This window comes from Conger conger, chromosome 10 (assembly GCF_963514075.1).
Source record: "Conger conger chromosome 10, fConCon1.1, whole genome shotgun sequence".
NCBI classification, from domain to species: domain Eukaryota; kingdom Metazoa; phylum Chordata; class Actinopteri; order Anguilliformes; family Congridae; genus Conger; species Conger conger.
Genome location: NC_083769.1, coordinates 7,960,905 through 7,976,043, shown reverse-complemented (window position 1 = coordinate 7,976,043; position 15,139 = coordinate 7,960,905). Strand labels below are relative to the sequence as shown.

The 15,139-nt window shown below is 43.6% G+C and overlaps 1 protein-coding gene across 2 annotated transcripts in view; it reads left to right on the top strand.

Moving 5' to 3' along the window:
- The window catches only part of elapor1 (endosome-lysosome associated apoptosis and autophagy regulator 1), a 39,400-nt gene that overhangs the window by 1,637 nt on the left and 22,624 nt on the right, over nucleotides 1-15,139 (top strand). For both annotated transcript variants that reach the window (XM_061257397.1, XM_061257396.1), the window contains exons 2-9: nucleotides 9,361-9,481; nucleotides 10,261-10,441; nucleotides 10,980-11,127; nucleotides 12,220-12,300; nucleotides 13,192-13,297; nucleotides 13,383-13,532; nucleotides 14,182-14,270; nucleotides 14,846-15,023. In XM_061257397.1, coding sequence (XP_061113381.1) covers nucleotides 9,361-9,481; nucleotides 10,261-10,441; nucleotides 10,980-11,127; nucleotides 12,220-12,300; nucleotides 13,192-13,297; nucleotides 13,383-13,532; nucleotides 14,182-14,270; nucleotides 14,846-15,023 — 1,054 coding nt within the window. The remainder of the gene's footprint in view (nucleotides 1-9,360; nucleotides 9,482-10,260; nucleotides 10,442-10,979; nucleotides 11,128-12,219; nucleotides 12,301-13,191; nucleotides 13,298-13,382; nucleotides 13,533-14,181; nucleotides 14,271-14,845; nucleotides 15,024-15,139) is intronic.

Below are 15,139 nucleotides of genomic sequence, written 5' to 3'. Positions count from 1 at the left end.
ATAGACAGATAAGGGAACTGGTTCTGAAGGGGCCATACTGTAGGAAGGAAGGGTTCAAACCCCACGTCACAGGTGGGTCTCCTGTACAGCTTAAGGGTCAGCCACTTTATGAACTGTGCCACACATCTTGCCTCCTCAGTTTAGTTTATATTCACTCAATGAGCACTTTTTTTAGGAACAGCTGTACACCTACTTATTCATGTGATTATCTAATCAACCAATTGTGTGGCAGCAGTGCAATGCTTAAAATCAATCAAGACTGAAATCAAGCTTCAGTCAATGTTCACATCAACCATCAGAATGGGGAAAAAATGTGATCTCAGTGACTTCAAATGTGATTTCAACTGTGGAATGATTGTTGGTGCCAGAGTATTTCTGTAACTGCTGATCTGGGATTTTCACATGCAACAGTCTCAAGAGTTTCACTGAGTGTATTTTCAAATAGACCCTTCACTGAACCAGAAAATCCCATTGATAAATGCCCCCTTACAAGAGAAACCTGCCACTACATATAAAGTACAAGTTTTCAGTGGAAAAAAACAAACAATGCAACTGCATATAAATACATTAAAATACACAGAAAATATATTCAAGCTCATAGGGACATGAGCACAGAGCACAGAGCTCTCCATGATTGAAAGGGATCGTTCACTTTCTGGTTTTTTATATTATGTTGATTTTCCCTGGCTGCTTTTACCTGGACCAGACAGTTTTTGTGTGTGATTAAGGATATTTTATATGTTACATTACATTACATTACATTGCATTTGGCAGACGCTTTTATCCAGAGCGACGTACAGTTGATTAGACTAAGCAGGAGACAATCCTCCCCTGGAGCAGTGCAGGGTTAGGGGCCTTGCTCAAGGGCCCAATGGCTGTGCGGATGTTATTGTGGCTACACCGGGATTAGAACCACCGCCCTTGTGTGTCCCAGTCATTTACCTTAAGCACTACGCTACAGGCCACCCCCGTTTACTGAAGTTTCTGAAGACCAGCTGATTTTACATTGGCTGGCATAGGAGCTTTTATGACTTTGGAATGTATTTTAACAAAGGGAAATCTACTTAAGTAACTGATTTTATGTTTCCAGTAGCTGCACCGTACTTATGAACACATGACTTTTATCGTGAACATAAATACATAAATACTAATTTTCATATAATTCCTGTCATTCCTTGAGCACAGTGGTCGTGGGCTGTACGTGCCAAAGGAAATGCGTCCAACAAAAATAAGATTAAATATAATTCTGAAAAATGATCAGATAATGTACACATGTATAACTTCCGAAGACATACGAAAGGTGTTGTATAAGCTGTTTTGAAGTTACCGTACATTTTCTCATTTTGGGTAATGGACTTGCAAAAGCTCCTATGCTAGGCATTATGAAACTAGCAGGTCATCAGAAACTTTGTGGGCCGGTATGCTAAACCTGAAATGGCACCGAAAAACCCATCAGTCACAAAATACTCTCGGAAAGTGAACTATTCCCCGAAATACCAGCAACTGGCATTGTGGGTCCCTTCCCCACAGCTCTGAACATTAAAACCCTGCACAGTTTCTTCTGGAGACACGGTAGGTTTTTGCTTTTAACAACCTCTGTCATGTTGAGAGCTTTTTGTTTGGGGACCAGGCACTCATGCAAATGCAGAAAATCCATTCGGCCCCGCTGACAGAAAACTGCTGTTTGATGGGCCTGAAAGGACGAACACTGTCGGGCCTAACTGCATTAGACACTCTTATGTTCCATAAATACAAGAAATGAATATTGATTGGCTGTCGTCCAAGCAGAACTCATTCATATTGTGCAGCTGTGTGGCCTTGCAGGTAACGTCCCATTTGTGCCAACTATATTAATTACCATAACCATACAATACTGGCAAAAATCACTATGCTAGCCGTTATATGATACCATAATTAAGAGAATGGCGCAGCAATTCAGATATAGCTTGCGGTACTATCCTAGCTACGTCAGCATGGCCATTGTCCGGATCCAAATGACGAGAAAAATGTTCCTCTTTGTCACGTACTCTCCATTTCACCGTATAGTTCAGCGCTTGCTGTAGTCATATAATGCTATGGGCTATCACATACTGGGGGAAAGCTCAATTAAAAACATATGCAATGCAGGACATCATGGTTCATCCCATGTATTTGCAGAAGCAGTTCAGGATACATACTTGGCTGTAATGGCCATGGCCTTTCCCGAGGTTCAAGCTTTCAGCCTCAGTGTTGGAAGCCCAGTGACGCCACTCTTAAGTGGCCGGCACTACTTCTGCTGCTTCTGTTCCCTGCTCAACACCTGTTGATGTAGGACCGTGCCAAGCCCGCCAGTAACTGTCATGAAAATGGGTATGCAAAACTGGCAACATGAAACAAGATCTCGCTCAAAGCGCAGAATGCAAATCAAGGGCCCACTGGTTCAAAGTATTTTCAGGAAAGCGGCTCGACTGGATAGGGGCGCCTTTGCAGGCCGGTGGGACTGGGGGATTGCGAATTCACAGGATTCCACATCACCGAGATCAGAGAAGATACTGCAGCACATGAAAATACACTCACCAAGCACTTTATTAGGAACATTTTGACTTTATTACACCGACTTATTCATGCTATTATCTAATCAGCCAATTATGTGGCAGCAGTGCAATGCATACAATCATGTAGGTATGGGTCTTCAGTCAATGTTCACATCAACCATCAGAATGGGGAAAAAATGTGATCTCAGTGACTTTGACCATGGAATGATTGTTGGTGGCAGAGAGGGCGGTTTGAGTATCTCAGAAACTGCTGATCTGGGATTTTCACACGCAGTAGTCTCTAGACTAGTCTCTTTAAAAAAATCTAGTGAGCAGCAGTTCTGCAGACAGAAATGCTTTGTTAATGAGAGACATCAGAGGAAAATGGGTAGACTGGTCAAAGCTGACAGGAAGGTGACAGTAACGCAAATAACCACACATTATAATAGTGGTATGCAGAAGAGCATCTCTGAACACACAACGCATCATAACTGTAAGTGGATAGGCTACAGCAGTAGAAGTCTGAAAAATAAGTCTAATAAATACCTAATAAAGTGCTCTGTGAGTGTATACTGCTGTATGCAAAATTTTTTGATGCTCGTTCAAAGATTACACTACAGTGAATCTCAAAGATTTCAAAGACCCGTTGCTGGATTTCCTCAATGTGACGTCCTTTTCAACACGAGTGTCGTCCGTCTGACCTTCAGTCCTGTGAGTTCACTTTCGCCCAGTTTGACCAGTTCACAAACACACCACCCAGTCTATTCCCTTTCCTGAAAACACTCTGAACATCACAGGACCTGCCGCCATGCATCATTGTTGTTGTTGCTTCCTTAATTTGACTTCAGGACCTCCCCCTCCGCCCCCCGCCCAGCTTTTAGTCTTTTGGGCAATCTTTTATTGATCATTCTTTAATGCACACTTGGCTGATTTTTGCTATCACATCATAGTGGGCACGGTAAATCTTTAATAGAATAGAACATAGTAAAGGCCCGGATCTGGAAGTTTCTCTCCTTATCTGAGAGTTTTTTTTTCACGCTCCATTTAGCTGATACCTGTGTAAAGTGAACATACGTGGCGTTGTCTGAGTGCTTGTTTTACAGCCTTGTGTAGGGCTGTTGTATTTCTGTGACACGTCTGTTCTTGCAGACAAAAACACAAACCCAAGAGGCCTCATGGTGCTGTGAATCTCCCATCGAGATTCATGTAGCTGTACAATGGTCACATCTGTATTTCCCTATTATCAGATACTTTTATTACTGGTATTTGCATGGCAACTGTGCCATTTGATAAGGATGAATGGTCTCTAATCAGATTGTTTGATGTTTCTTGTAAATGCACATGCAAAACACTGAGCGGCCAATGACATTGAGCTGTTTTTTGAGACCTGGATAAGTTTGGTTTGGGTGTGGACTCATGGGATCATACAGGAAAAATAGTCCTGACATACTCCAATCATTCGTTAAGAAATGCAGATGCTGGTTTGAGCTATATACACTTACTGAGCACTTTATTAGGAACACTATACTAATACTGGGTTGGACCGCCCTTTGCTCTCATATCAGCCTCAATTCTTCGTGGCACAGAATATGAACTTAGAAGCAAATATTATACAATCAATTATACAATCAAATCAAAGCAATCAATATCATTAAGTTAATCATTAAAAATTTATATTAGAAAATTTACATAAATAACGTGTCGGCCTAAATGGCTCCAACATCATCTGTATGCCTCAACAGAAATTGAGATTCATTAGACCAGTCTTTTAACTGTCCAGTTTTGGTGAGCCTGTGCCCACTGCAGCCTCAGCTTTCTGTTCTGGGCTGCCAGAAGTGGAGCCCGATGTGATCTTCTGCTGTTGTAGCCCATACACCTCAAGGTTCGACGTGTTGTGCACTCTGAGATACTTTTCTGCTCACGGCAATTGTACAGAGTGTTTATCTGAGTTACCGTAGCCTTTCTGTCAGCTCGAACCAGTCTGGCCATTCTCCGCTGACCTCTCTCATCAACAAGGTTTTTCCGTCTACAGAACTGCTGCTCACGGGATGTTTTTTGTTTTTTGCACCATTAAACAATGAGTAAACTCTAGAGATGGTTGTGCATGAAGATCCCAGGAGATAGCAGTTACATAAATACTCAAACCAGCCCGTTTGGCACCAACAATCATGCCATGGTTGAAATGACTGAGATCACATTTTCTCACCATTCTGATGGTTGATGTGAACATTATCTGAAGCTCCTGACCTGTACCTGCATGATTTTATGCATTGCACTGCTGCCACATGATTGGCTGATTAGATAATTGCATGAACAAGTAGGTGTTCCTAATAAAGTGCTCTGTGAGAGTATAATATGATAATAAATTAAATCAGACTCTGAATCCAGATATCCGACAACAACAACAACAACAACAACAACAACAACAAACAACACCATTAATTAAATTATGCCTAAGACATTCTAAATTTGTTTTGTTTTTTTTAAAGAACTTACTAGCATTTGATGCATGTACCTGTGGAACTACTCTCAGGCTGGGTACTGAAAGTGCAAAGGCTGGAGCAGTTGGGCAGTTATATTCCCAGAGGGCCTGTGCGCATGCAGACTTTTGTTTCCACAAATTACCCGGGAACGGTTAACTGAACCAGTGTGGGTGCATGCAGTTCATTTAGATTAGACCACAGTGAAACTGGGACACAAGAAGATGCATCGGCTGTCTTTCATGAGCTCAAGAAATGTCATCTCATAATCGACAGGGGTATGAAATTAGAAAGCGCAGGAGTTGCTATGAAATACAGAAATCGAGCCCTCGTTGTCCACCTCTGTCCTTGCTCATGGAGCTGAAACCTACGCTGCAACAGCACTGTTAATGTCATGTCAGCTAAACCTTGGTACATCGGATTCAAGGCAAACACACTCCGAAGCAAATCCAGCCAAAGGAACACAGTGCTGAGCTCGTGTGTCACTAATTTGCTTTATATGCAACGTGTATTTTGGCCCTCCTGTTCAGCGGAGACGGTTGTGGGTCAGCCTGGCCAGTTGCCTAGGTTACAGAGTGCAAATATGGAGATTTGGAAGAGCTATGGTTTCATGGAGTGCGTCCTTAATTGTAGCGCACCCATGATTCCATCTGCCCCTCGCCATGACTTGTATTATGCAAGCTCAAGGGATCAAAGCATCAATGTACAAATGAACAAGCTGAAGGCCAGTGCTGTTTTCTGCCAGATGGACAAAGCACACCTCATCTTGGTTGACATTATCACAATACTATTTGTCCCAATGCAAGAAAATATCCTCTTGTTGACAAGCACTTTGAGGCAGCCAGATTCAGTGTTTGAACTGCTGATCTGAACTGAAGATATTTCATGCACACACACTGCCATATTTAAGTAAAACATTGAGCAAAATCTAGAGTGGGGATAGGCACTGACACAGACTACAAACATGCTAGCAGGTCTTTTTGCTGACTTTTTCCTATCTACGGTAAAAACAAGGCTACCCCTTAGTGTAAAACTCAAAAGATAACTTGAGCAGGTCAAACCATGTTGAGTATGGAGCTGGTCTGAACTGGTCAACCAGCGACCAGCTGTTTCAAAACCTAGCTTGAGCTGCAGGGCCCCCATTATTTCGTGAGAGTTGTTCCCTGGCCTGATCAGTTCATGGGCGTGAAACACGCTGCTCTTTTCCCCCACTGCTTTCTCACGGCCAAAACAAGAACCCTTAAGGCCTGTTTGAGTTAAACATTAACCCTGGTGGAGACTGTACTGAATCCAATTAAACTACATGGCACAGAATAATCCACTTTTCCCCAGGGTCAGCATCTGCACTTAAGACAAAAGAAAAGGAGTCAGTCCAGTACTTTAATTGTTGCTTAGTTGGCTTTTGCTACAGTCAGGCCAATTTGAGTACGGCAAATTTAAATATGGAATCCAGGCTGCCTTTTCTTGCTTTGATGAGTCCAAGAACGTTCCAAGCACTCATCCGATAGTTAGTCATTGGCAGTTATTGAACTGTTCACCATTTGGGATCGTCTTCACAGTTTTTTGGTCTTCTGTGTTTTTTTTGCACATTCTTTCTAAGTGGGAACATTAAGAGCGTCTGTCAAAATGGGAGGTAAACAAAGTCAGTCGTCAAGAAGCAACGAGAAGATATCAGAACAGCAGGTGTCTGTTTCCTGATGCAGACGTGGTAAAGGAACAGCCCTCTTTGTTTGCTAATGGATTTATGCAGACAGTCTCCTAGTGTAATGTACTGTCACCCCTGGATAGACTTAAGCACAGCTCTAGTGGGCCTCTTTCCATTTTAACGTACTCACAGCTGGACATCCTTGGCGTGGCTGATTAAGCTGGCGAGGCAGCCTCCTGCGCAAATATTTGTCCTGTCCTTTATTTAAAGAAAGGGATGGTCTTTTTGTTTGGTGGAAATTCAGCAGGAGCCGATGACTGGATTCCACTAGATGGCAAGTCTTTGGATAGATTTGCATAGGAAGCCTCTGACAGTCACACATTAAAATGAATGTGTGTTTCGCTGTTAATTAGCATTATATGTTAAATATATTGGTCATTTGAGAGCATTAACCCTCAAGCGACCAACATATTTCACATACACAAGTGACCAACTGGGGTCAGATATGACTAATGAAAAAGAGTCAAAACAGTAAAAAAATATATATTTTTTAGAAACATGTAAAAGACATGTTGTATTTTCATACAAAAACAAAAGTATATATCTATATTGCAAAAATTACAGCTCATTTTGCATTCATTAATGTCACCCACATTGTAACACATGTAACCCGTGTGAGGTCAATATATAATGTTACTGAGGTAACATTGTGATAAATTGCTTATATCCTTGTTTAGAATGCGATATGACACTGTTCTCTGATATTTATTTGTTAACTCATTCAGGGGAGTCAGTGATACTATTCACATGCTCTGTATTTGTTGGTGCTAAACTAGTATATAGTTTATACGCTTTAATATGAGGGTTTTCAGATTCCTGGGTGAAGCGTGTCCCTTTTTATACATAGTCCCCCCAATTGCAGGGGACCAAAAAGCTTAAAGCTAAAAGTCTGCACTTCAACCACATTGTTTTATTTCAACTGCAAAGCAAAAACAACAAACAAGTGTGCCTGTCCAAATACTTACAGACTGCACTGTATATAGTGCTTTTCCTTATATGATCTCAAAGTGTTTCACAATGAAGAGGCAAATTCACCTCAACCGTTTCCAGTGTGCAGAACCCACGTGGGTGACACCGCCAGAGGTGGAAAGGCCAGGGGTCCAAACGTGAATGTCCTGCCTTGTGTTTCTACTACCCATGAACTCTTCCAGCTGATTTTACCAATTAATTCACCAACTCCACCAATGGGGGGCGACATTGACTCAGGCAGTAAGAACAGACATCTGGCAGAGGGTTGCCGGTTCGATCCCGCCCTGGGCGTGTCAAAGTGTTTTTGGGCAAGACATCTAACCCCCAAATGCTCCTGACAAGCTGGTTGGTGCCTTGCATGCCAGCCAATCACTGTGAGTGTGTGTATGAATGGGTAAATCAACTGTAAAGCACTTTGGATAAAGGCGCTATAAAAATGGCAACCATTTTCCATTTTATTCTTCCTTCTGGCTGAATAGCTGTTCTAATGAGCAAATCCAGGTGCTTGGCACAAAATACTGACTTTTACTTTGATATCCTGGATTTTCTGAACTGTACTCTGCAGCCATTTTATGGCAGAACAGTCACCACACATTAGCATGGAGAGACTGATACCTACAATCGCCTGATAGAGATGCAAATAGCCTTAAATTACAAAACCGTAATGCTGACATTGTACTTTAACATCGTACTCACTTTCATCGTTTCATTTCAAATCCAATCTACTGAAGTAAACAATTAAAAAATAGGGTCACTGTCCAAATTGTCACACTCCGTGCTCTCCTGTCATAGCGTTTTCAATTTCTGCCGAGTTCACTTTCTGTAGTCTTTCATTAACCTGTGTCTCATTACCTGTTTCCCTGCACCTGCACCTGTTCCTCATTTCAGTTAATTTATCTGTGGTTTCTGCCTTCCTGCTCTGTGTCTTGACTCTTTTTGTGTACCCCGACGTCTGGTTTTGGATTTTCCTGTTTGATTATCTGTTACTGGACTTTGCTTGGACTTTTGGATTTTGATTCTTGGATTATGTTCGGTGCCTTTGCCTGTTTGGACTGCATTCCCGTGTTTGGACTTTTGCCTCTTTTGCCTCTTAACTTGATTACCTCACTGTACCCGTTTCCTAGAATTCGACCACTGCCTGCCTTTCCTGCAGGTCAATTAATAAAGACATCTATTCTGCCTACTTCTGGGTTGCGATTGGTTCCTGGCACCTGATACAAATATGTACAGACCAGACTGCACTGCGCATATGATGGTGTGGATGCTGGCAACTCACAAACCCGAAACTGTGTGCATAAAACAAAATTAACATAAACATACCTGTATCTGTACATTCTTTTTTCTTTTTACTGAAATGGCGGCCTGTAGCGTAGTGATTAAGGTACATGACTGGGACCCGCGAGGTCGGTGGTTCGATCCCCGGTGTAGCCACAATAAGATCCACAGAGCAAAGCCCTTAAACCTGCATTGCTCCAGGGGAGGATTGTCTCCTGCTTAGTCTTATCAAGTGCACGTTGCTCTGGATAAGAGCGTCTGCCAAATGCCATTAATGTAATGTAATGGAATGGAATGTTCATGGGGCACCTTGTTTTAAAGCAGAAAGCTGCAGAATGCAGCAGTTGATATTTAGCGTCTTTAGCATTAGCGTTAGCGTCTTGCTAATAATCGTGTTAAAATGTGTTGTGTCCTGCAGTCAGACTACCACTTTGAGTACACGGAATGTGACATACTGGCCTCTCGCTGGAGGGTGGCCATACCCAACAAGCCTGGGACCTGCACCGGACTCCCAAACCCCGTCAAAGGCACCGAATGCTGTGAGTCCCTCTCACGAACGACAACAAGCTCTTCATAACCATTCATAACCATTCATATCTCTTACAACCGTTCATGACCACTCGTAACCATTCATGACCAATTGGCATCATTCAGTGACCTCTATGTACAATTCATGACAGATTTACAAATGATCGCTAGCTCTGTTTGTTTGCAGCTCTAGTCTATTGAAATACTGCTGCTTTTGTCAAATGTAATTTGCTGTAGCTTTAGGTATTGCATCTCTTTCAAATTCAGCGGCCATTGTCATTGAAGAGACAGAGTCAAATCAGTAGATTTTTGTCATACTCTTTGGCAATTGGTTTTGCAGCAGGCCAGTATACACAAGTATGCTACGCACAACACAATATAAATAAAATGAATAAATGATAAAAACAGAAATAAAACAAGATATATTAAATATCTGTGCCTGCTTTGAGTTACACCATGTCTGTGTATGTGTTTATCTAGTTGTGTGAGTGTTCTGGTTTAAGTCTCCTATCCTTTGGGGGGCAGCCTGTACCCTCGTGGCTTAGGTACATGACTGGGACCTGGAAGGTTTGGTGGTTGGTTGTTGGTTGTTGGTGGTTCAATCCCCAGGAACTACAATAAGATCCGCACAGCTGTTGGACCCTTGAGCCTTAACCCCGCATTGCTCCAGGGAAGGGGGGGGGGGGGCGGGATTGTCATCTGCTTAGCCCAATCAACTGTAAGTCGCTTTGGATAAAAAGCTAAATAACAAATTCAATGAAATATCCATTGTCCTTCTGGCTTCCTGCAGCGTTTTCTTGCAAGACAGGGGAGTACCTGGACATGACCACACAGGAGTGCCAGAGGTGTGCAGAGGGGACCTACTCGCTGGGCACTGGCGTGAGGTTCGACGAGTGGGACCGACTCCCTGCGGGGTTCGTCAGCTACGGGACGGACCTGAGCGGCTACAGCTCTTCTGACAACTGCACCAAGTCAGTATAAACAACAACAGCCCTTCTGACAACTGCACCAAGTCAGTATAAACAACAACAGCCCTTCTGACAACTGCACCAAGTCAGTATAAACAACAACAGCTCTTCTGACAACTGCACCAAGTCAGTATAAACAACAACAGCCCTTCTGACAACTGCTCCAAATCAGTAAAAATAACAACAGCCCTTCTGACAACTGCTCCAAGTCAGTAAAAACAATAACAGCCCTTCTGACAACTGCTCCAAGTCAGTAAAAACAACAACAGCTCTTCTGACAACTACTCCAAGTCAGTAAAAACAATAATAGCCCTTCTGACAACTGCTGCAAGTCAGTAAAAACAAATTTCTTGGACTAGAATCAGAGATGCATGTAGTTATTTAGCCTGAGAATTTTAATGAGATTACAGACATTTTGTATGGCCCATGCTGATGCACAACACATCATACAGTAGGTCATAAGGAGATGCTGGGTTTTGTTGTGGTGTTCTGTGGAGTTGCCGGGTCACATGTTTTTGAGCATGTTCTGTTATGTTCACAGTTCCACCTGGAATCCAAAGGGGGACTACATCACCTCGAATTTGGACGAGTGCACCTCCATCCTCACCTATGCAGTCAGCCTCAAGCAGGCCGGCACTGTGTCCTTTGAGTACTTCTACCCTGACAACAGCATCTTCTTTGAGTTTTACGTGAGTGTTCCCTCTGCTGTCTCAAAACCTTCACATACTGAGTGTTCCCTCTGCTGTCCCAAAACCTTCACATACTGAGCACTTCTTCTTCTGCTCATATCAAAACCTACACATACCGAGTGCTCCCTCTGCTGTCTCAAAACCTTCACATACTGAGTGTTCCCTCTGCTGTCCCAAAACCTTCAGATTGAGTGTTCCCTCTGCTCGCCCCAAAACCTTCACATACTGAGTGTTCCCTCTGCTGTCTGAAAACCTTCACATACTGAGTGTTCCCTCTGCTGTCTGAAAACCTTCACATACTGAGTGTTCCCTCTGCTGTCCCAAAACCTTCAGATTGAGTGTTCCCTCTGCTCGCCCCAAAACCTTCACATACTGAGTGTTCCCTCTGCTGTCTGAAAACCTTCACATACTGAGTGTTCCCTCTGGCACACCTTCACATACTGAGCACTTCTTCTGCAAATATCAAAACCTACACATACTGAGTGTTCCCTCTGCTGCCTCAAAACCTACACAGACTTGCATCTTCAAGGTTGTATCACAGTCCAGAGAGTCATTTATGCAGCTCAGCTCTCAGTCAGTTAGACCATGCATGTGTTAGAGATATGAAAAATTCATTTCTGACGCACAAACCTTGACAGGGAAATAGATTACGGTTGAAAAGTGAGAACAACACAATCCTGTTAGATTTCTTTTACCTCCTGTTCTTAAGCAAACATGATCATTTTCCCTGTTGACATTTGTGTCTGTGACCTTTGGCTAAGCTAACAATATCACAATAGGGAAAGGAAAGTGTTTTCCCCAGTGTACCTGAAAGAAGATGCACAGAAGATGTCTCATCAGGCCGGTTTCACAGCCAGAGATTAGTCGAGGAAATGGTTGTAGATGTTGTGTCATCAAAGTGGTGAACATTCATTGCAAGCAGCACTGGAGTTCTGGGCTCATTTCACAAGCATCTCAGAGTGCTGAAACAGGACCACGTTTCCTCTTCACGTCTTCATATGAATCCCAATCTATTGTTAATAGACTGTACTGATCCCAGATCAGAATTCCTGGTCAGAGAGGCTGAATAAAACCTATTCCTTGTTACCTCAGGTTCAGAATGACCAGTGCCAGTCCACCGAATGGGGAAACCGGTGGATTAAAAACAGCGAGAGTGACTGGAACACACACTACGTGAGTGCCGTCTGTTATCTTATACATCACATTATTCATATTCCATTATAATTATGGCTTATTTTGTTAGGAGATACCCTCGGCCAGACTGACCTGACATTCCCACTTGTGGTGCTTTCACTAGTACTGGACCCTATGTAGTGTGGAACAATAATACTGGACCCTATGTAGTGTGGGACACTAATACTGGGCCCTATGTAGTGTGGAACAGTAATACTGGACCCTATGTAGTGTGGAACAGTAACACTGGGCTCTATGTAGTGTGGAACACTAATACTAGACCCTATGTAGTGTGGAACACTAATACTGGACCCTATGTAGTGTGGAACACTAATACTGGACCGTATGTAGTGTGGAACACGAATACTGGACCCTATGTAGTGTGGAACAGTAATACTGGACCCTATGTAGTGCGGAACAGTAATACTGGACCCTATGTAGTGTGGGACAGTAATACTGGACCGTATGTAGTGTGGAACAGTAATACTGGACCCTATGTCGTGTGGAACAGTGATACTGGACCCTATGTAGTGTGGAACAGTAATACTGGACCCTATGTCGTGTGGAACAGTGCTACTGGGCCCTATGCAGTGTGGAACACTAATACTGGACCCTATATAGTGTGGAACAGTGATACTGCACCCTATGTAGTGTGGAACAGTGATACTGGACCCTATGTAGTGTGGAACAGTGATACTGCACCATATGTAGTGTGGAACAGTGATACTGCACCCTATGTAGTGTGGAACAGTGATACTGGGCCCTATGTAGTATGGAACAGTGATACTGGGCCCTATGTAGTGTGGAACAGTGATACTGGGCCCTATGTAGTGTGGAACAGTGATACTGGGTCCTATGTAGTGTGGAACACTAATACCGGCCCCTGCTCAGTTGCAGCTGAAGCGTGGGAATAACGTGCTGTACTGGAAGACCACGACCTTCGCCATGGTCACCAGTGCGCTCAAACCAGTGCTCATCAAGAACATCATCATCACAGGTGGAATAATAATAATGATAATAATAATAAGAATAATATTTTCATAAGAAGGGTGAAATGACCTGAGAAATACCTGTCTCTCCAGGTGTTGCCTACACATCAGAGTGTTTCCATTGCAAACCTGGCACCTACAGTGCTAAAAACGGCTCCGCCCACTGCAGCCCCTGCCCAGCCAATTCCTTTTCCAACAAAGGAGCCACTGTGTGCCAGCAGTGCCCACCGGATCAGTACTCAGGTAACCCCCTGCCCACGCCTCAAGCTGTCGCTGCCAGCTCATGCAGGAAGTGCAGCATAACAGCCCAACCTGGTGAAATTAAACTGTCACTGCCAGGTCTTACAGGAAGTACAACATATCAGCCCAACCTGGTGAGATGTAGTCCTGTGAATAGATGTTTTGGCTCAGAAAGCAGATTGTTGTGTGAGAGCTGTTTTTTGGAAAGATTATTCTGTATGATATACAGTATAATATAGAGTATGATTTTGCAGGCATGTGGCAGCCAAAGATAAAATTTTAGAAGACACCTGAATTTCCAAGAGACTTGGGCTATTCATTTGTAAATGGGTCACTGGTAGCATTGATGGTTGTAACTGGTTGGCCGGTAGCATAGTGATTAAGGTACATGACTGGGACACGCAAGGTCAGTGGTTTGATCCCTGGTGTAGCCACATCTGCACAGCCGTTGGGCCTGCATTGCTCCAGGGGAGGTTTGTCTCCTGCTTAGTCTAATCAACTGTACGTCGCTCTGGAGTGTCTGCCAAGTGCCATTAATGTAATGTAATGTAATGTAACTGTGCTCTTGACTAAAGTCAAGCACCATTTTAAAGAACTTTCTGATACTTCTGTTGGCTTAAATTCTTCACCAACGTTTTCTTCTGCACTTCAGGAAATGCGTCTGAGACTTGCCTGCTGCGGCCGCCATGCAGAACCAGTGACTACTTTTACACACATACCCCGTGTGACAACAGCGGGAAGGTACTGTCAAATCTGTGGTAATTACAGGCATGTCCACTGACCCACTTTCATTGAAGTGCATTACCCTGCTGGAAAATCCAGATATTGGTCAAGCTGAAAATTGGTAAAGCTGGTCTAGCTGGGTATGAGCTTGGTCAACCAGCATGGCCAAACTGTTCATGAAGCTGGTCTAGTTGGGTATGAGCTGGTCAACCAGCATGACCAAGTTGGTCCTTAAAGCTGGTCAACCAACATGGCCAAGTCAGTCATAAAGCTGGTCTAGCTGGGTATGAGCTGTCAACCAGAAAGCTGATCAAAAGCTGCCTAGCCAGTCAACCAGCAACCAGCTGTTTCAAAACATAGCTTGAGCTGGTCAAACCATGTCAAGATGGGAGCTGGTCAACCAGCTAAACCATGTCAAGCTGGGAGCTGGTATGAACTGGTCAACCAGCTACCAGCTGTTTCAAAACCTAGCTTGAGCTGTTTTTTTCCCCCCAGAAGGGTAGACTTCACAAATAATTAGCACAAGATTCACCATTTATTGAATTGGCAGATTAAAGACATTGACAGGCGCTTCCTGCACGTATGCTTCTCAGACCCAGCTGATGTACAAGTGGATCGAGCCAAAGATCTGCAGCGAGAGCCTGGAGGGGGCAGTGCAGCTTCCTACCTCGGGAGAGATGGAGACATGCCCGCCCTGTAACCCTGGGTTCTTCTCCACCAACACCTCGGCCTGCCAGCCCTGCCCCCAGGGCTCCTACTCCAACGGGACAGGTGCACATCCCACCTCACACTCTGCCCAAAAGCCAAATCCCACTGTGCTATTGAAAGTTCATGGGGTCAATCTGCCTGCTGTTCATTCCCAAGAAGTCTTTGCTGAGCCACAATGT